The 21204-nt window shown below is 52.6% G+C and overlaps 2 protein-coding genes across 8 annotated transcripts in view; both read left to right on the top strand.

Moving 5' to 3' along the window:
* Nucleotides 1-13461, top strand: part of EHBP1 (EH domain binding protein 1) — a 218274-nt gene extending 204813 nt beyond the window's left edge. For all 7 annotated transcript variants that reach the window (XM_061989162.1, XM_061989164.1, XM_061989165.1 and 4 more), the window contains 4 exons: nt 4192-4291; nt 5428-5501; nt 12052-12166; nt 12354-13461. In XM_061989162.1, coding sequence (XP_061845146.1) covers nt 4192-4291; nt 5428-5501; nt 12052-12166; nt 12354-12444 — 380 coding nt within the window. In that variant the 3' untranslated portion in view covers nt 12445-13461. The remainder of the gene's footprint in view (nt 1-4191; nt 4292-5427; nt 5502-12051; nt 12167-12353) is intronic.
* A 4404-nt stretch (nt 13462-17865) lies between these two features.
* OTX1 (orthodenticle homeobox 1) lies at nt 17866-20886 on the top strand. Its single transcript, XM_061990439.1, has 3 exons — nt 17866-18053; nt 18639-18790; nt 19464-20886. The coding sequence occupies exons 1-3, from the start codon at nt 17957-17959 to the stop codon at nt 20214-20216; spliced, it is 1002 nt and encodes a 333-aa protein (XP_061846423.1). The 5' UTR covers nt 17866-17956; the 3' UTR covers nt 20217-20886.
* The last annotated feature ends 318 nt before the right edge of the window (nt 20887-21204 follow it).

Raw genomic sequence — 21204 nt, forward strand, 5'->3', positions numbered from 1 at the left:
CTGCCTTTTTCCCCCTAACCGTGCCAGAATACAACCTCCTTTTCTTTTTGCGCTAACAAGACTGCTTTACCACCACAGCCCACTCTAAGTAATTAAATCAATCCTTTGTACTTACCGTATTCTCCTCTAGTGACGGTACTAGATCTGATTATATGCTTCATGCATATTCAAAGTACGGCACTGACAGCTCTTTAATGAGCTCTTACTTAATCAGTACGAACAATGTTCATCTTGTTCTTTTTTTCCTCATACATTAGAGCTAGGAACAGTTGGGGAAAAAATGAAACATCCAGCATTCATTTGAAAAATATATTGTACTTTGAAAAGTGTCTAAGCTGGGGAAGTTGCATTCTGCCCTTTAAAAGTCTGATGGACAAATTGGATTACTAGTATTGGATTAAATAACAAATGGTTAGAGGAGAAATGAGAAAAGCTCGCTGTGATCACAGGCTTTAATATTTTTTGTTACTTATAAAGCTGAAGGGGTCTTTAACCAGTTATTAAAGTCAGGATTAATTTGTAATGGTCCAACTTACTAGCTTTAAAAGGGTTTTGTTGTTGTTGTTGTTGTTGTTTTTTATCAGAAACAATAGTGTAATGCATGTATTATGGAACAAAAAAATTAAGATCTGTGGGCTATTTATAGATTTTCATCATCTTGTACTGTCTCAGATAAGGGGTTTGCATCCCTGAGATCGATCTTTTTTTCCCAAAACTTGTTTTTTCACATCATTTAAATAATCTGTACAGTATTTTTTTTGCCTGGGAACCACACAGATATTTCCCCAATTTTAATTTTCAAGCATTTATAGCGAGTCAATTAAATACTTGTGTCACACTTGGAAAGTGGAAACAAAAACGAGCTCCAGCAGCAGCAGGGCTTTTGCAGAGTGAAACTGTGTCGGAGAAGGGATTTTTTCTAAATTCTTTGTTTTAATTTGGAAATTGCAAACGTGAGTTTAGCTCACCACGTCCCTGCAGTAACAACACTCCGTTCTTCTTTGTTGTGTTTCCCGTGCATCCTTCCACCAAGGAAAAAAAACAAAGGGGAGGAAAGGGGGAAAAAAAAGGGGGAGAAGTAATGATTTAATGGCAATGTATTTGCTGAAAAGAGTTATTTAAATTTCTTATATATGGGAGTTAATCTTTATTTCCCTTTCTGGCAAGAATCTTGTTTCAGCTCCATGCGCAAGAATTTAAAAGCTGACGGTCAGCAAAGAAAATATCAGCATCGCCTGCTATTAATATTGCACACATGTGTCATTTCACTGATCAAAAAGGCCTTCGCCGGGGTACAATTGGCCTTTTTCCAAATTGCAAGCTTTTTCTCAGCTTTTTCTTTTTTACTCTTTCTTCTTTTGTTGCTGCCCAGGGATTTGTGCCTATCGCAGCCGATATCACATGACCGGTGTCAGGGCATCACATGGGTGCAAAGCGAATACAAAAACAGATTAAAAATTCTGTAAAAACAATCAAGACTCTGTTAAGTCACTTTTCAAACCAGCCTGTTCGATGGGTGTTGTTGGTGCTTCAGCGTCAGCGTGGAAATATCAAAATAGGCACCTGTGTGGATCCGACTCGACAGCTCCAAGCTTTACCTGGATCTTTTCTCTGTTTGTGTTGCAACTTACTTTATTTAGGAGGAATCAATAGAAAGAAGTTTTACCTTCTTAACACTGAGATTGCATGACATAAAATTCAAGTTTGGGGTCTGCCATTGAGTCACAGGATCACAGAATCTAACTCCTTCAGAACGTTTCTGCTCCCCGTTTCTTTTTCAAGGCTTGCAAAATGAAATGCAGCAAGAGCTTGCATTTATAAAGGCATCTATTTGCCAGAGATCCCAGACCACCCCAAAACCAACAAATTTAGTGTCATAAATCGATTTAAATGTCACTATAGCCACATATGTCTGCTTGTGAGAACTTTTTTTCACCAGCAGTGTGACAGTCTCATGTGTCACAGAATAGCCTGGTCATTCTGCAAGGATAAAAAGGGCAATCTCTCCCCTTTTTCTTTCCCTCAACCTCAAATAAATTTCAGCTACTCCATGCAGTTCAACAAAAGGTTGCTAATGTTGATTATCATCTGCTTCTAAAAGCAGGCCCCGTTAGATGGACCAATACAGCAATGCCTTTGATCTGTAACTTAGCAGCAAAGTGTACTAGTAAGTTTTAATCCTCTTTGGGGGAGTGCTAAACTGATGAACATTATTGTAAGTGCACAAAACCAGAAGCTGAGGGTCTTGAGGGAAGGCATTTCTATGGGACAAATTTCTTCCTTCATCACACTGTCATTCGGGAGCTGGACCCTGCTGCTTCTGCTTGGAAAAAGACTGAGGGGCCTTTCTCCCTTTAGGATGCTCTGCCCTTCCTGTCTCATCGCTAGCAAATTGTGTACCCTAAAAGCACCCTTCTAGGAACAGTTTTATCCCCTGGGAGCTTCGCAGGGGAATAAGTGGGTATGGGAAGGACATCTCCTCAGAAAGAGGAGCATGACAAATGGTGTAACTTTTTCTTACTGTGTGGCTCCAGCAGCCCCACCTCAAGCTGACCCACTTCCCTGTTCCATCTCTTTTTTTCCTTCCCTTGTGTGGATGTACCAAGCCCACAGGCCATGGCAGAGGGAATCTAACAGTTTGGAGAAGGCCAGTGGCATTTCCTTGCATGCAGCAGGGTCATAGCCGGGTGAGGAGGTGGTTTTCCATGCAGATCTGGGCTTGCACACTACCGTGGCATTGGGGTGTGAACGTGTGTGTGTGGCAGGCACGTACGTGCAAGCAATTCAAACGCTCCCATCCAGAAATTACAAGCTTTCTTTTGGAGCACAACAGTATTTTTTCTGGTGTCTTTCCAGCTCCTGGTGCAGGAAATTGCTTCTCTGCAACTAGGGATCCTACGATTTAAGTTAATAAGATCACTTCCCCACGTGTATGGCACCTTGCTTCAGAGATTTCAAACCCCTTTACAAACATGAAAGAATTAACTTTTAGGACCCGTGCAAGATCAGTACAGGTGATTATTCACAATATTACACACAAGGTGCTTGAACTCAGAGATCTACCAATGAAGCTGTGCCAAAGTTGGGAGAAGTCCTCAGAAGACCTAGCTCACGCTCCTTTGCCACTATTCCAGGTTTCTTCCCAGGTTAATTTTAACTGAATTCAGTGAGGACCATATAGTCTTCGCTCCTCAGCTCAACTTGAGAGAGGAGAATGGCAGGTCACCACAGAGGTGCAGTCTCCACAAAGGACTTTGATGCGTTTTCTCCTAATCCCCAAGCTCAGAGAGAGTGGAATTTGGCTGAGTGACCCTACTACGTGGAAATGAGCCTTCTGGATGCTCATCTGCCTTTCCTTACATGGCCTGATGATGTAGAGGTGGTAACACAGAGCCTTACAGAGCCCGGGAGAGTGTGGCACTGCCTGGAGGTAGGCTATGGAGGGTCCTTAATCCTGATCCTGCCTGAGAGGCAGTGGTGCACATGAGCTGGAGAAAGGGGTGCTATTCCATGCATACACACATGAGGACTCTAAGGCACTTGGACCCCAAAATGATTTGTGCAGATGCCCCCTTTGATTGCAGGTTGAGGAGAGGAGCAGGTCTTCCCAGCCCATTGTCTATAAGTGAAAGTGAGCAGGTCCCTGTGCTTTGGCCAAGGGTTCCACGTTCTCTGCAGCTACTTTTGATCTGCCACATCATCCTGACTGCAATGGGTTTGCATAAAATCAGAAGCTCATAGAATCATTTCAGTTGGAAAATACTTTTAAGGTCATCGAGTCCAACTACTAACCTAATGCTGCCGAGCCCACCGCTAAACCACATCCACTAAACTGTGCATGAGTGGAGTGGATCTTGCCCACAAAGATAGATTTTGCACTTGGAAGGCTGTAATGACCAGACATCTTTTAGCAGCAAGGGCTTTTTTTTATTAGGATCATCACAACAATAGAGTTCTTTTGGGAGAATTTAAAAGATACAGTACTTTTTAGAAGGTGTTTATTTAGGTCAGGGTAGCAGCGTGATAAAGAACACTCGAATGTATGCTGAGGAATGGTGGCTTTTAAAGATTTATTTACAGAGCAAGCAGGGTTGGGTGGCAATTATCTTGGAGACCAGTACTCCAAAACCTGAAATATGTGGCTCAGATTGTGAAATGCCACATAAGTAATGAAGTCTTTTTTGATTGCAGGAAGAAACACAGAAGAAGAAGAAGCTATGATGCAGGAATGGTTCATGCTGGTTAATAAGAAGAATGCCTTAATAAGACGAATGAACCAGCTTTCTCTTCTGTAAGTATGCATATCTTTACAAAAGGATGATTTACTGGAATATTTGCCCATCAGATAGATGCAAAACTTTTTTCCTCTCTTCCCATTAGGCTTCAAAACATATTCCCTCAGAAGTGAGTAGCGTGAATGCTTTGCAGAGCACGTCGAGTGACTTGTTTTTCTCATATTTCAGACCTGAAAATGAGAAGCGTGCAATGACACAAGATTAGCCAGAGCTGTGAAAAAAAAAAGAGAGAGAAAGAAAGAAATGTTAAGCACAGTTACATTTTCAAAGGCCCAACAGTAGAATAAATTTACATTTTAGAAACGCACAAAGAGATTTGGCTTGTGCCTGGGATGTGACAGGTGAAGGCTTTTCGGAGAGAGAGCAAAATTGGAGTCCCTACCTGCTTTGTAGCAATCCTCGGTCCCATTGCTAGTTCAGCAGCAGCCTGCTGAAAGGCTGTTAGTGAATCTGTCACAGGGAAGGGCGAATAAACTTTTCTTTTCTCTAGCACAGGCGAGGAAGGGAGAAGAAGCTGCTCATTTTTAGAAGCATTCTGCCCTGAGCGCTTCTCTTTTCCAGCTCCTTTGGGTTTGATTCTCTTTTCTTTCAGTAATGCCACCTAGTGTAGATGCCTGCTTAGTTCCCTGGGAAGAGCCTGTGCTTGCGGATTTCCTGCCCTGTCTGAACTTGACAGAAGATTCTACCTTGAAAATATTAAGCTTTCTAATCCCATGTCTGATTTTCATTATTCATCAGGGCAGAATGTGTACAGGATAATATTTCCAGTGTCATATTAGCTTGCTGAATAGGCCGATGCTGGAATTTGTTCATTAGATCCGGGGGAATGTTTTATACTTGGGACATTCCACAACAGCAGCTCCAAGGATGAATATGAAATAATGACATCCTGCAGCACGAGAGAAACTAAACTGTCAGAATTAAAGCCCACACTGTAGAAAACGAAGAGCCCCTGATCCTGAATGTGCCACCTGAGCAAAGGTGTTAAGTTTGTGTATCATTTGTTTGGAGTAGCTTAAAGTTAAAGAGAAAAGTCGGTTACGAGTCCTAAAATCAATGTAAGTTAAAGGTTCTTTTAAGTGTTTAATGATTTAGTAATTAACATATTGATGAACTTTTGCAACTTGCCTAGGGAAAAAGAACATGACCTAGAAAGGCGCTACGAACTGCTGAACCGGGAGCTGAGAGCAATGCTTGCTATTGAAGGTAGGTGCTGGGTACCCAGGGAAGGAAAATGGTTACTGCCAAAGGTGGGTGCCTGAAAGTACCAAACACCAAGGATTTTCTGAAGCCTGGTTAAGAATTTAGTGCTGATATTTACATCATTTCAAGTAACAGCAGCACACAACAAATACACTGGGTCTGCAGTCCCCTTCTGAAGTTTTATTTGGGGGAGTGAAAGAGAAAAACGCCCGAGGTATGGAGCAAAGAAATAGGGTCTCAGAGTGAACTTTGAAAAGGAACAATGAGGAAGAATATTTGAGCAGGGTTTATCATTTTTAGTGACAGTGGTGCTTTCCTGTGGCATCGAGCTGCTTTGGGTGCCGCAGAAAACAGGAGGGGTGACCCGCAGAAGGGAACCTCCCTCCTTTTAGTGTTTCAGATCTGTTGTAAAACAGTATCTCACTGAAGGGAGAGGGGAAAAAAAAAACCTCTGGCCAGTTTTGATGGTAAAACACTACATTTGCCAAGTAAATATTTCATCACAAGCAACAGCAGGATTAGTGCAATCCTTTGCACAGATTTTCTCCCTTCCCTGCAATTCTCCCGAGTTTAGTCACTTTACCTGAATGAAAACTCATGGGAAGATTGACACGTGGGATAAATGAAACAATTGCATCCTTTCCATAGGGCTTTCAAGTGAATTGTACAATAATCCTGGGGATGAGTCATAATAAAAAATAAACATCCAGATAGCTTAAACCATTGCTTGCATTATTTTCTTATTTAAATATCTTAAGTGTTTTCTAATGCTGCACTGCTTATACCTCTCAGTCACAAATGCTGTCTTACAGTTCAAAGATGTTTGCTTAAAAGTTAATCCTTTGGGCTCTGTAAAATGGACCTTTTGTCTAATCAATGCAAATTGATTTTGCTATTCTGTATTGACCTCTCAACCCTTTGACTGTCCATGGTAATTTCTTTCTTCACCTGATAAGGTACCTGATCCATAATAAATCAATTCTAATTAGTTTGGAGACTTGAACTAGGAGCATAAGTTTGTAGGGTGGAGGGCGGGGGGGAAGCAGCAGGTTTCAGGTAGTTTTTTCATATCTCTTCATCTGTGGTTATATTTTTTGCATAAGACAGTGTTCACTGTATTCTTGGATAAACTTGAGTCATAAATATATACATTGCTTTCTGCAGAGACAAGCCAGATTAACTGGGAATCGTACTAATGGAATATTTAAAACATGAAATACCTTAAAACCAGAGAGGAGCTGTGAAATACCGGATTTGGATCTGAAATGTCAGTGTTTAATTGCCTCTTAGGTGTTTTACTGTCTTAGGACATCCCAGCAGCAGCCCCTGAATGTCTAGCAGCCTGTGCCCTTCACATGGTGACTTGAACAGAAATCTGTGCTTTTGTTAACTTATTTTTGTAAGTTCAGAGAGGGATGCCAAAACCCAGGAAAGTCCTCTTTTCTTTATCTTTTTTTTGGTGCTGCTGATGATGTGATAAATGGGGGTTAAGGGAGAAAATATAAGTGCTGGAGAATTTGGGGGGTTTTTTTAGGGCAGGTTATTGATACAGCAAAGTCCTCATTTAGCATTTTAACCCTCAATAAGTCTAATATTAGTCAATAATTAGTCTGGTATAACTTTTAGTAACTGCCTGCTTTTACCTAAAAAACATACAGAAGGAGAAACTCTCCCAAGAAAACACCTGTGAAAACTCCAAACACACGTTTGTGACACCTCACCTCTTGATTGTGTGTGTCAGTGTTTTCTGTGTCCCACACGCACTGGGGTGCAAAGACTCACTTTTGGGGAAAACCACACCATTTATCATATGATTTCCCCGAAGAAGCAGCACAATACAACTTGCTGCCTGAACAGCCCGGGTCTCAAGCCATTTAGCCGATTGCTAATGAGTGCTTGGGATCTGTGAAAGAGTTTGAAAAGACAGATCTTTCTTTTACCAGCAGCGATTTGCAAACCTGAACTATATGGGCAAGCAAAAAAACCCGTGGATAGATAGATATATAGATATAAATAAAACAGGATGGTACTGGTTGGTTTATCTCGAAGGAAGGCAGTACACACCAACACAAACTGGAGCTGTTTAAAAAGCAAAGTCTTTGCAAGGTGATAATTACTGTTTTGGTAAATTGCTCCAACTCTTCCACGCGTGACTGTGCTGTTTAAAAATCTATCAACCGATTTACTTAGCTAGTTGATGACAGACAAAAAAAAAGAGAGCACAGCAAAAGGTAGCAGCAAGCCTGGTGATGGCAGATAAAGGCAGTTTGCTGGCGGGCAGCTGGTCCTGCCCTGCCCCGTGGTGCCCGCGCAGGCAGTGTGTGGGCAGCGCCGGCGTCCGGAGGTGCTGCCCGTTAGAGTGTTCAGTGATGTGGAGACAGTGTCCTCTCAGCCAAAATGGAGGCAGAGGCAGATGAATAGCCTTTTGGAGTGTCACAGCACTTCAGGAGGAACACGTGAATGACCCAGGGTGGTAGGGGAAAAAAAGGCATGCTTCCCTCCCTTTCTCCCCTCCTTTTTTAGTTGTAGAGATAAGAAAGAGAGAATTAACCAGCTAAAAAGTGGTTCCTCTCTTTCCACTGCCGAGACTGTTCCGATGGAGACAGGCCTGAAATCCCTGCCCAATAAGCCAAAGGAAACAGAAGTTATTGGGTTTGTTTTAACCCGTGCCCGTGGGAAGGCGTTTTGGGAGCTGGGTGGCTCCTGTCAACCAGGCGCTGCCTCTCAGAGCCCGAGTTTTGCCACGTCGCAGCCGAGTGCTGGGATGCCTTACTCTCAGCTACCTTTCCTCTCCCTCCTTTCTCCTTTTTTTCATTCGAGATTTAATGCCTCCTTAGAAAAGATAAGTTCATTTTTGCACACCTTAGGGTGGTGTGTTCATTTTCTGCCCAAGAAATGGATCTTCTTTCGGATTTTGTACATCTTGATTTATTCTTGGCTTATAGTTTGAAGTGGGTGCTCTTCTAAAAGGATTTATGCATAGGTTCACTATTTTTGTAGTTATGGTTTATATGATAAGCTTTTTATATTTAAAATCAATATGTAATCCTGTGGAGGAGCTTATCCTCTAAAACCCCATTTGTAAATCTATTTTAGCTTTGTTACACCGCGCAGCCACAGTATTCCATAGATTGATTAGGTTCAGCAGCAGAATCCTATCAAATGGCCTGCTCTGATGATGATGCAAACTCTTTCAGGATTGCTAGTTGACTGGAACTAAAGATAAGACCTGACTGCAATCCCCCAATGTGCTCTTTACAAAACTAGTGTTAATTTTCATCAAAGTGCCGGGCTTATTTATTATAGTGGGGAGGTTGAAGGTTTTACTACGAGAACTTTCGACCATTTCTATTAAAGCATTTCTATGGGAACCAGACGCCTGTTTGCTCAAAGTAATTATCAGTTTCAGCAGTGGGGGAAGAAAGGAAGGGGGGAAAAAAAAAAGACAATATGAAGTCAATGAAGATGAATAATTGAAAACATTTCTACTTTAACATGAATTTAGCAAACTCTGTCATTTTAAACTCTGTCGCAAGCGGTGGCACGGAGGGCTTTAGCTTTCAACACTTTTAGCTCATATACAGCCTCAGAGCTTAATCCTATTTTTGTCCAGAGTGTAGCTTTTATAACAGTATTATTCTGAAATCTTCAAATTAATCAGAGGCCATATTGTAGCTTCCCAGAGCTGCAGTCAGCCTGGGTAACTGTATGTGACAGGTGTTATAGGTAATCCTGGCTTAAAAGGCACAACAGGTAGGAATCCAACTTGAACTCAGTTGCTTTTTGAAACATGGGGATGCTTCCTGAAACTACTGCCCAGCGGTATTTTGTTTGGATAAAACAAAAATTGCCGTGTAATCACATATAAAATGTTATTTGAATGCTCAGGTTCCTGTTTTAACCAACTGCTACTCGACCGTGTTTATTTTTGGGGAGGGGAAAGTCAGACTCCCTTTACTAGGCAACAAAAATGCAAGGGAATATTGCTACCAGCAAGTCCTCCTGCCCTGTGTTTCAAACACTAATAATAAGCAAAAGCAGAGACAAAAAAACACCCTATTTTGTTCCCTTAAGTCCTAATATGACGTTATTTGCCCCACAGGGATACAAGATAGGGCAACAAAACCCGTAGCTCTTAGAAAGGGACTTGGAGGAAAACACTAGCGAAGGAGTGAGCGAAACCTGTACCGAAACGTTTTGACTGATGATTGCTGTTTCCAAAGCTAAAATTGCTGCCAAAGCTGGAGAACTATGGGTGGTGAAGCAAGGGAAAGGTCAGGGGAAGAGGAAATAAATAAATTAAAAGGCTTTAAAAATAAGAGGTTTTCGACAAAGTGAAAACCATCAACATTGCAAAAATAACCAAGTCCAGATAGAGCTGGTGGATTTCAGGTCCCTTTTTCATCTCAGAGCCTCGTGTGCCCAGATGTGCCGGGGAGCCTGAGCCTCAGCACAGTTATCAGCAAAGGCAGGAGGGGAAAGTTAACCTGAAAGTTGGGGACCACGTTTTGGGGGTGGGGGGAGCAAACACCCGCGAAATTCTGTGCTGTGCCTCTCTGCTCCTTTTCATCCCGAGTCACCGCTGGTGTCCCGCCGGCACTGCCCTGAGCGTGCAGGGGCTTTATTCGGGCCGCTAAAACCCTCTGATTTGGGGAAGCTCTGACTTTGCAAAGCACTGTGGTGTGTTTTCAACGGGTGGGACTGAAGGAGCCTTCCCCAAAAGGAGCAAAGAAGGGTGGAATCCGAGAGACCGCCTTGAGAATTAGCACCTAAAAGGCTGCTACTCAAAGCAGCTTTGTGGCGGGAGAAATGGCTTCGATTAGCAGCGATTTTGGCTGGTAGCTGGTAGTCCTGATCTCCTGTACACCTGGAAAATTATTTCCTTAGCAACAGTGTGGGGGAAGCAACACATAAAGAAGAGAAAGAGAAAGGAAAATTAAAAAGAAGGAGAAAAACTCTAAGGGGAGTTTTGCAGTGCTCAGGCAGGCCCGTGCTGCGGGGAAGGGCTCTGGTGCCACTGCACCCGCTCCCTCGCCGCTGCAGGGCTGTGCATGGCCACCTCTCCCAAGTGTGCCTGCCTGCACACACGCGTGGCCGTGGGCCATCCCCGCGTGTCGTGGCCCCGCGCCTCCCCGCGGGCCCGTGCGGAAGGCGAGGGCGCGATGGAAGCGGTTGCACGTCCCTGCTTTTCTGCCGCTCTCCCAAGCTTTATTGCATGATGATGCATCTAATTTTTAATTTGTAAATACAAGGCTGAATTCCCTCTAGCACCACTTGCTTTCATAAAGCTTCTGAGCAGTTTGCTGTCTTGAATAAATTTGGCTTTGGAGGGGGGTCAGGGGGATTTGAACCACCGCATTCTTGCGGGGTTTGTGAAGATTCACATGGTAACGGGTGGTGAGCATTGTTCGGGTTATCTGAATAAGCACCAGCCATGTGAGTTTTAACATGATCGCCCAGGGCAATGGAGAGTGCGAGGAGAAGGCGAAAAGGACTGCACCCTCTCTCCCCTTCGCCTTCGGGAAGCGCGGCCAGGCAGGAGGAGGAGGAGGAGGAGGAGGAGGAAGGACGCCACCGGTCCGGTGTCAATGGCTTCTCCCGGTGCTTTGGGGTTGTGGGTTGGTTGTTTTTGGAGCCGGTGTGTCCTCTTTCCCTCCCGCTCCTCATTTGCCCTGCTATCTGCCTCATCATCTACTGCTCCTGCTTTTCATTGTTTACCTTCTTAATGAGGGAGGCGGGGAAGGACGGGCATTGAGTGACAGCGACAAGCCCTTAACGCTCCGGCTGGAGAGACGGAGGCTGCCGGGCGGCCCCGGGGGGCTGTGGGGTCCGGCCGGGACCAGCCGAGCCGAGCCGAGGAAAATCCCTTTGGGAAAAGCGAGACAGCCTCGTCCTGCGCTGCCTGCCAGCGCCGGGGGCTGAGGGGACCCCGCTATAATTCTGTAGCAAGTGTATTTGTTACTTCAAAGGGGAAAATGCTAATGAATTGATACCTGCTTTTTAAAGTTACTGCGAAGCATATGGTGCCCAGTGTGAGATTCCTCCAGCTGCTAAGAGCGAGCGAGGAATTAGCAAAGAAGAGCCAGGGTGCAGGAAAACGGGCTTTCTCCTAGGAGGGGAAACTTTGTCAGCTGCAGTGAAAACAAAAAAAAAAGTGGTGAAACCAACCAAAAACTGAACAAAAAAAATCTCTCGATAAATAAAAATAAACCCAAAACAAAAGAAGAAAAATGGGGGGGAAAAAAAGCAACACAAACCAAACGACTCTAAAGTCGCTGCTGAGCTCCCTCAAGCCAGGTGGGCAGGAAGGCAAAACGCCGGCGGCGGGCCGTGCTCCTGCCCGCGGGGACAGCAGCGGCGGCCCGGGATGTGGGCACCGGCGCGGGGACGGGCTGGGCTGTGGGGCCGAGCAGGGGCCGGGCTCCCCGCCACAGCGGCTCCGGGTCCCGGCGCAACCAGCGGCACCCCGGCTGTGGCGGCTGCGGTGTCTCAGCGCTGGTTTTGTTTAGTTTTGGGTTTTGTGGGATTTTTTTGTTGTTGTTTTCTCACATAGACTGGCAGAAGACGGAGGCACAGAAGAGGCGAGAGCAGCTTTTGCTGGACGAACTCGTTATTCTCGTTAACAAACGGGACGCGCTGGTCAGGGACCTGGATGCCCAGGAGAAGCAGTGAGTCGGGAGAAGGAAGCGGCGGAAGGGGGTGATCCCGCTGAGTCGCCACAGCCCCCACAGAAAGTTTGGGCCATGTCCCCAGGCACTGTGGCCATGACCGTGGCTGGGGGAGGGAGGGGGGCTCAGCGTGGGCACACATCCCGCACCAGCCCCTCACCGCACTTCCCGCTGCCTCTTTCCACAGGGCCGAGGAAGAGGACGAGCATTTGGAGAGGACCCTCGAGCAAAACAAAGGCAAGATGGCCAAGAAGGAAGAGAAATGCATCCTCCAGTGAGCGGCCTTCCCGCGGCGTTGGCGAAATCGCAGCGCGGCTCTTTCTTACTGTTTTTAAAATGCCGATGTGAGACTGGGAAGACAAAAAAAACCCCCAACAACAACAACAACAACAAAAAGATGTTTTGGGAAAAAAAAAAAAAGAATAAATTTTAAACTTTTTGTCCATTTTCTTAGGGCAGATCTAGGCTGCGCCGGGCCCCGCTCCGTTGTTGTTTTGGTTTCCATTCGCGTTGTACCATGGTTTTTCTTGTGGGCTCAGCTCTCCTGCCGAAAGGGTTTGAAATGAAATCGCCGCCGAGCCCCCCGGGCGTGCGGGCAAGGTGATGCCAGAGATGTGCCGAAGGAGCAGAAGAAGTAAAAAGTCTCTCCTAGTTGCTGTAGCTGGAGGAGGGCTGAGTTTTGAAATAAATACGTTTTTTGTCGTAATAGGATTAGAGAGGGGGATATAGGAAAAAAAAAAAGAGATAATAAATCATTGGGAATGGTTTCATCTAGTCCTGCCATATGTAATACTTCATAAGCTACCTACATTTTATAGTTAGGTCAGACCCACCCCAATTATTATTAAAAATGTGCTGTATTTACCAGTGTTTTATTTCAGCAGTTTTCCGTTTCCCCGGGAGTAGAGCTGAGCTGCTCTGGTTTACTCGGGCGGGGGGAGGGGGTCTCCCCCAAAGTTCGTGCAAAGCCCGGGGAGCGGCTGCGAACGTGGCAGAGCCGAGCCCGGGACGGAGCCCGGCCCCCCGGGGCAGCGCGGCGCTTCCCACCCGCGTCCCCCAGTGTCGTGTGTGTCCCCCCCCGCGCCCCCGGGCCGCGCCGCCGCTCCGCGTTATTTATTGCGCCCGGGTCGCGTACCCCGTCCCCCCACCCCGCACCCTCTACCCCGCCCTGTCCGTGTGCCCCCACGCGTGTCCTGCGCTCGCATCGTACCTTCGTGGAGCTCGTCTCGTCTATTTATTACAATACCGAGTCATATATAAGATTTTCAATAAAAGCCGAATCTTTCTTACCGTAACTGCCGCTTTCCTCTTTACCTGGGAAACTCCCTCCATCCCTCCCTTCCTCCCTTCGTCCGCCGGCCGGGGAGGGGGTCGGGGCGCCGGGAAGGGCCCGACCCCGCGGGGGGCAGAGCGGGGCTTCGCCGCCCCGGGCCGCTCCGGCCGCCGCCTCTTCGTCAACGCAACGAAACGCACCCGAGGGAAAAGTTTTTCGTTTGGTTTTAATAAAACACAAGTCGAGGAGGGGGAGGTAGAACTTTTCCCTGCGGGGCTGACGCCGGCCGGCGCGGGGGATGCGCGGCTAAAGCTCCACTACCACCGCGGGCGCGCAGCGAACGCGCTCAACGGGAGGCTGCGCTGCTGCCGGGGCCGGGGAGAGCCCAAACCCCAGCGGGGAAGCGTCTGCCGTCCCGGGACGGATCCTCCCCCAGCATCGCCGCCGGCTCCGGGCGCAAGCACGACCTGCTCCCACCGAAAAATAAACGGCAGGAGGAAAGCGCCCGGCTTTGTCCGAGCTGCCGCCGGTGCCCGCGGGCTGTGCCGGGCCGCGGCCGGGAGCTGCCCCGGTGCCCGCCGAGGAGTTTGGCCCCGTGCGCGGAGCGTCCCGAGGCCAGGAGAGCAGGAGCGGCGAGCAGCCGGCTTCGCCGTGCTCCTCTGCCCTCTCCCAAAAATACAGGGGGTTAGGAGTGGGGGCAAGACACCCTCCAGGGGCACCGCAGCCGCTGAGGTCAGCCGAAGCTCGGGAAGGGAGAGGGCGGCAAAATCCGCGGCGCTGCCCCACCGGCCGGGCACCGAGAGCTGCTGAGCGCCGAAGCTTGGGGTTGCCCCCGGGGAACGCGGCGGGGGCCGAGGGCAGGAACACCACCCCCACCCCTGCCCTGCCCCCCCGGGGTGGCTGCTGCTGGTCCGCGTTTTCATGTGAAAAAAGGAACGCAGCCCCCGGGGTGCGGGAAAAATAACTGTGCGTCCCCCTCCTCCGCCCCCCGCCCGGGAATCGGCATCAAGAGCCCCCCCGCAGGCCCTCCCTGTCCCTGCCCTTCCCCGCCGGGCCGGGGGCCGCGCGGCACAGCCCAGCCCCTTGCCCGCCCGGCCGCCGACCTTACCTGGGCGCAGCGGGGAGGGTGCAGCTTCCATCCAGCCGGGGGAGGGGAGCGGGACGGGGAGGGGTCCGGAGTGAGCCGGGACCGTCACCTCGGGGGGTGGCTAACCCCCGGGCCGCCCTGCCCGCCGCCACCGGCCGAGCCTGCGGGAAGGTGTCCGCAACAGGGGATCGGGCAACCGCGGGGGTTGCGGGGGGAGGAAGGTACGGGTACCCCCCGGCGCGGTGGCGGCGGAAGGAGGGCGCCCCGGCGGGACCGGCTGCTGCCCGCCAGGACCGGGGCTGTCCCGGCGGGGCGAAGGGAGGTGAAGGCGGCTGGGGGCGGGGGGAGAGCAGCCCGGCCTGGGAACTGCCCCGGCGGGACCGGGGCAAAACGGGGTGAGGGGGGAAGGATGGGAACTATCCCCCCAAAGCCTTCCTTCTCCCTCCCCCTCCTCTCTTTGCTTTTTGTGAATGGGCCGCGGTGCCTTTGTTGCGGGGCGAAGTGCCCGTGTCGTTGACTTTTGTGGGCGAGCGGAGGAGCTTGTAAGCCTCCTTTTCTCTCTGTCCTCTCTCGGCCCATGGTCTCCATCCTGCCCGGATCAGACGGTTCCCTCCTCGCTCGGGGGAAAAAAAAAAAAAGAAGAAGAAAAAAAAAAGGTGGGGGGTGGGGGGAAGAAAAAAATAAAATGGGGGTGGAGGAAAGCAAACCCGCGCTTTGGCCGGGGCCGGCGGGCAGCGCCTTTGAACATTAGCTCGCTTTCAGCTCCAACTGCAATTAGAGGGAGTTGATTTGGGGAGACCAACAAAAGCCGCGCACCGGAGCCCTCCTTAGAGGTCCGGGCCCGCTCCGCCGCCTGCGCGGCTGCACCGCCCCGCTCCGCGCTTCCCCCCCCCACCCCGCACTCCCGCCGCAGCTCCGCGTCGCTCCGCTTTGGTCGCAGCTGCCGGTAACGAGTCGGACCGCGCGGAGCGGTGCGGAGGGTCCCGTTCCGCCCCCCCAGGCTGCCCCCGCCCGCTCGCCCCCCGCGGCGCGGAGCAGCCTCTGGATTCAGGACACGCGGGGAAAGGTGGCGGCCGCGGCTTTATTATTATTATTATTTTAAAGCAGAAAGTTTGGGCGAGCCTCCAGACATCGGGGGGGAGGCGGGGTGGGGGGGCGGGGGAAGGGGGAGCGATACACCAGAGGTGGGGGCCGGGACCCCGCTTCCCCGGCCCCCGCCGCGCTCCATGCCCCACACCGCCTCCCCCTTCTCTCCGCGCCGGCGCAGGCGGCGGCCGAAACTTTCCGGCGGTGCCCTCGGACGGCGGGAGCGCAGAGCGGGTGCCCGGGGAGACGCGGGGCAGAGCCGCGCGGGCGCGGAGCAGCTCCCTCCCCCCCCCGCCCCAGCTCCTCCGCACAACTTCTCTAACAGTTCCCAGGCCACCGCGCAGGTTGCGGGGGACCCTGCGCGTCCACCTTAAGCCCCCGCCTCCCTCCGCCGAGCAACTCTCCGTGCCGCCGGCCCGGGCGCGGCGGCGGGTGCGCGGGGGAGCGCGGAGAGGCGCGGGGCGGGCGGGGGTGTGGGGGGGGTGTGGGGGGGGGCGCGGAGGGAGCCGTCGCCCTGCGTTGCCATTGCCCGGGCGGCTGTCAGTCAGGCGGGGAGCGGCCGGGGATTGGCGCCGGGCTGGTTACGCAGATGCTTTGCGCGCACATACAAGGGTAGGGCCGGGGGTAGGTGATCAATCCTCATCAGGGCCGCGGCTCCATCGCCCCGACAGCGCGGGCCGCCGGCAAGGTAACGCGGGGCACCCCGACAAGTCGGGGGTGAGCGGCTCGGCTTCTGCTGTGGCCCCCCACCCCCTCCCCGGCCCCCCTCCTCAGCCCGCCTCTCACCTGCCCGACACCCACCGCCCTCCCCCCCCTCCCCCCCGCCGCCCGCCCCCTCCGCGCCCTCGGCCCCCCCGCCCGCTCCGCCCTGCCCTGCGCGCAGCCCCCGCCGCCGCCGCTCCGCAGGTGGCCGCGCAGCTGAGGCAGGCGGGGGCGGCGGCGGGCATTGCGCTCTCCGACGGGGCGAGCGGCGGCGGCGGGACGGAGCGGGCCCGTGGCATCCCGCACCCGAGGTGCGTGTGTGTGCGGGGGGTGGGCACCGCCGGGACGGGGTCGTCCCGAGATTTTTCCTCTTTCTCATTTTCTTTCTTTTTTTTTTTTTTCCTTTTTATTTCTCCCTTTCTTCCCTCGCTCTCGCTGCCCGGGACGGTTTTGCTCTGCTGCGCTCCTCGGCAAAGTTATGCAACGACGGGTCACGGCGCTGCCGCCCGACCTGACGGGGGGTGCCTTGCGCTCCTTCCCAAAATCTACCTCCCCCGCGGACCGGGATGCTCTTGGGGGGGTGATTCTCGGCTTCGGCGGCGGGGGCCGCCCCCGGGGCTCGGCGGGGCCGCCCGGGGTCTCTCCGCCCCTTCCTCCCCTCCCCGTTTATCTGCCGCTTTTCGCCACCGAGCCCGGCCGCTGCCTCTCGAGCCGGGTCCCGCGTGTGCCCGCGTCCCCCTTCGCCCCCGTTACCGGCTCCACCGGACGCCTCCGGCCCCGGGACGGGCCCCGCCGCCGTCCCGGCCCGTTCCACCGGCGCCTGCCGCCCGCTCGGGTGCCTGCGCTCTCCCTTTTCCCTTTTTTCCCCCTTTTTAACTCTTATCCATTTCTAATTAAAACGTCCCCGTCTGCTCGCTTTTAAATTAATTATACTTCCCTCCTCTGGTACCTCCTTTTGATTCCTAATCCAATTATCTTTTTAAATAATTGCTTTATCTCTCCCCATCGCCGAGCACTGTTGCCTCTCGGCATTTGCGCTCAGCTCGCCTTCGTTTAAAATAAAATTATTAATCATCATCGTCAGAGCAAGCTGGAGGGCTGAAGGCCGCCCGCTGCCCCCGCGGCCGGCCGGCCCCGGGCGCCCATCGCCCCGACTCGGGGCGGCCGGGCCCCTAACCTGTCTGTCTCCGCTCTCTCCCCAGGCGCTCCGGCCTCGCCTCTGTGCGGGGAAGAAAATCCGCCTTTTTGTTTCCCGAGCCTCGTTGTTCTTTTAATTTTTTTGTTCGTGGTGGCTTGGGTGGGTTTTTTTTGGTTCGGTTTGGTTTTGGCCGTTTCTCCTTCCCCTCCCTTTGCCTGCGATCGCTTCAGGACCTCGCGGCGGCGACGGCGGGACGGAACGAAAAAACTCCTTTGACGCCGATTTTGTGCTCCGTTTTTCAATCGTTGTTGGCTTTTAATTTTGTTTTGTTTTTTGGTTCTTGTTTGGGTTTTTTGGGGGGGGATTCTTTTTGCTGGGGCTTTCTCTTTTTTTCCCCCTCCCCACCCCAGACATTTTCTATTTTTTGCCTTTGGTTTTTTTTTTTTAAACCCATTATTTATTTTTTCCCGCGGAACTTTGGAGGAAACCTGCCCAGCTTTTAGCATGATGTCTTACCTAAAACAGCCCCCTTACGGCATGAACGGGCTGGGGCTGACGGGCCCCGCCATGGACCTGCTGCATCCTTCCGTGGGGTACCCGGGTGAGTGCCCTGCGCCGTGGCCCCTTCCCCGTCACCTCCATCACTCACCTGCACCCCGACGGGCACCTGCCCAGGAGCAAGCAGAGGGAGGGGGAAAAAATCATCTGTCCTGGGCAGATTTGGAGGAACCTGTGGGGCTGTACAGTTTGGGATGTGCTGTGGGATGGGTGCCCCCTTTTTCCCACAGCCCTGCTGGGGAGAGTGGGACAGGGGGGACATGCAGCGCCTGTTCCAGTTGGATTTCGCCCTGTTCACAGAACTTTTTCGTTCCTGTGGGGGTTTTTCATGATAAAACAAACAGCTTATGGAAAAAATAAATAATAACCACAACGAAATCTCTCTGTTGTTCCCACTGGGATTGGGCCTGACCCGTCCCCAGCCTAGCACCTCTCGTCCTGCCCGCAGCGGGACAGAGTCCAGCCCGGGGTCTGTGCCCGGTGCCGTGGGGCTGGGCTGTGTGGGGAGCATCACTTCTTTGGTGGGGATACCCCGCAGGCCCCTGCCCCGGGGGTGTCGGGGTTCCCACCCTGCCGGGGGGGTGTGGGAGATGTGTGGGGGACCCAGTATGACGGTGCTTGCCCTCAGCTACCCCCCGGAAGCAGCGTCGGGAGCGCACCACCTTCACCCGCTCGCAGCTGGACGTGCTGGAGGCACTCTTCGCCAAGACCCGCTACCCTGACATCTTCATGCGGGAGGAGGTCGCCCTGAAGATCAACTTGCCCGAATCCCGAGTTCAGGTACTGGCCCTGCACTGGGGGTGGATCCCAGGCTGTGGGCTGGGGGGCACAGGGGGCACGCCGGCTTGGCTGGCACCGCCTGGAACGGGCTCTCCGTCCACGCTTGTCCCTGTTTCCTCAGGGCTGAGGTGCATGTGGGCTCCCAGCCTCACATCTGTCCTGACGTGGGGACATCCAGGCAAAGGAGGGGCTTTGCTTTTACTTTTTAATCTTCTTTCTCTTATTCATTGTGTTTTTACTAATGTTTTCCTGCGCAGCTACTCTGGTGCTTCCTGGGGTACCCCCTCCAGCACCACTCCCTAGATGATGATGCCCACAGTGGGGTGGGATATGCAGGCAGCACCCCACATGGGAGCTGTCCCCCAAAACCATGTATGGTCCCTGTGCTGGGGACACGCACAAGCTGGACACCCCAGCTGCTGGCCCTGGGTTTGGGGTAGGATGCGGGCTGGCCTGGGTGCCAAGTGGGGCAGCTGGTTTTTTTCAGGGTGCGGGGGTGTGTGGTGCTAATGGCTGGGTGTGGGTGCTGGGAGAACTGGTGCTGGGGTGAGGTTGGCTGGGTGCTTCCGGGGTGAGGAGGGCAGGTGGTGTGAACGAGGGGCCTTCTACTCGCCCCCGCCATCCCTCCTTACCCCTCTGCTCACCCCCACTGTGCCCTGTTCTCTCGCTCCAGGTCTGGTTCAAGAACCGCCGTGCCAAGTGCCGGCAGCAGCAGCAGAGCGGCGGTGGGGCCAAGAGCCGCCCGGCCAAGAAGAAATCCTCGCCGGCTCGCGAGAGCTCGGGTTCGGAGAGCAGCGGGCAGTTCACTCCCCCAGCAGCGGCCTCCAGCTCGGCCTCATCTTCCTCCTCCAGCTCTGCCTCCTCGGCTCCAGCGGGTGCCCCAGCGTCTCTCAGCACCCCGGCCTCGTCCATCTGGAGCCCGGCTTCCATCTCTCCCGGCGCGGCGCCGGCGGGGGTGACAGTGCCCGAGCCCCTGCCGCCGGCCGCCGCATCCTGCATGCAACGGGCCGGCCCTGCCGCTGCCTCCGCCAGCTACCCCGTGTCCTACGGCCAAGGCGGGGGTTACGGGCAGGGTTACCCCGCGCCGCCCTCCTCGTCCTATTTCGGGGGCGTGGATTGCAGCTCCTACCTGGCGCCCATGCACTCCCACCACCATCCCCACCAGCTCAGCCCCATGGGGCCCTCCTCGGTGCCTGGCCACCACCACCACCACCCGCTGAGCCAGAGCTCGGGCCACCACCACCACCATCACCATCACCACCACCACCAGGGTTACGGTGGCACCGGGCTGCCCTTCAACTCCTCCGACTGCCTGGACTACAAGGAGCCCGCCGCTGCCGCCGCCGCCTCCTGGAAGCTCAACTTCAACTCCCCTGACTGCCTCGACTACAAGGACCAGGCGTCCTGGCGCTTCCAGGTCTTGTGAGGGGCCAAACGTCCGTCCCCTTCAAGCCACCACAGACCCCTGGCCTCGGGTCTCCCCGCCGCCTCCGGGCAGGACTCCAGCCTCGGCTCTTCCTCCTCTTCCTCCTCCTCCTCCCTACTCTTCCTTAGCAGTGACGATGTCCTGGGGGGAAGGATCCTGCCACCCCCACCTCTACTGACTGATATTTATTTGCTTCCTGTGCCCCTCCAGCGGGTTTATTATAATTATTATTTTTTTAAACGCGACAGAAGAGGAGTTTAAAAGAGGAAAAAAAAAAGATAATAAAAAGCTTAATGTCTCCCCTGCCGCCCGCCCCGGGCAGAGGCACAGGCTGGCTCCTGCCCTGCCAGTGCCTCCCCTCCTCCACACCTCCCCAGTTTCCCGTGGGGACCCCCACGCCCCTGGCTGCGGGAGCCCCTTCCTCGCCGGTCCCGGGCAGCCTCTTGCCGCTGGCGGCGGTGGGAGCGGTGTAAATACTTGGTCCGTTCCAGTGACCGTGATTATTTTTAGTTGATGCTGTTGGGTTGGCGTTTATCTGGAGTCTTAACACGGAACAGAACTTTAAAAAAAGAAACCCACTCGAAAAAGATCTCTTTTTTTTTTTTCCTTTTTAAACGATCTTTCTCACCTCCAACCCCAGTCTTTCTCTGGCTCACGGCCTCCGTCCGTCCTCGAGGGCTCCGCGCAAAGCTCGGCTGCGCTGTCCCGGGGCTGGGGCTGGGGGAGAGGAGGGGAGGGGAAGCAGCCCTGGAGAGGGGATGGTTGCCCAGAGGGGAGAGAAGGGCTGCCCGGCTGATCTGTGACCTGCAGACCAAAAAAAACCACCCCAAAACTTTTGGAAGAAAAAAAACCATATTAAAAAAGTAATAAAAAGCAACGAAAAAGGAGTTAAAAAAACAAGATAAAAGTTTTGGTTTATTTTTTCGGGGGGGGAGGGTTGCAAGGGAAAGCAGCTCGGCTTCGGGAGCGGGGGGTTGGGGGAGGCACG

Source organism: Colius striatus, chromosome 2, assembly GCF_028858725.1.
Source record: "Colius striatus isolate bColStr4 chromosome 2, bColStr4.1.hap1, whole genome shotgun sequence".
NCBI classification, from domain to species: Eukaryota; Metazoa; Chordata; class Aves; order Coliiformes; family Coliidae; genus Colius; species Colius striatus.

Excerpts from the sequence above, each read along its gene's own strand:
- OTX1 (XM_061990439.1), top strand. The coding sequence starts at position 17,957 with ATGATGTCTTACCTAAAACAGCCCCCTTACGGCATGAACGGGCTGGGG. Across the intron at positions 18,054-18,638 it reads TCCTTCCGTGGGGTACCCGG|CTACCCCCCGGAAGCAGCGT; the intron begins GTGAGTGCCCTG and ends GCTTGCCCTCAG. Across the intron at positions 18,791-19,463 it reads TGCCCGAATCCCGAGTTCAG|GTCTGGTTCAAGAACCGCCG; the intron begins GTACTGGCCCTG and ends CTCTCGCTCCAG.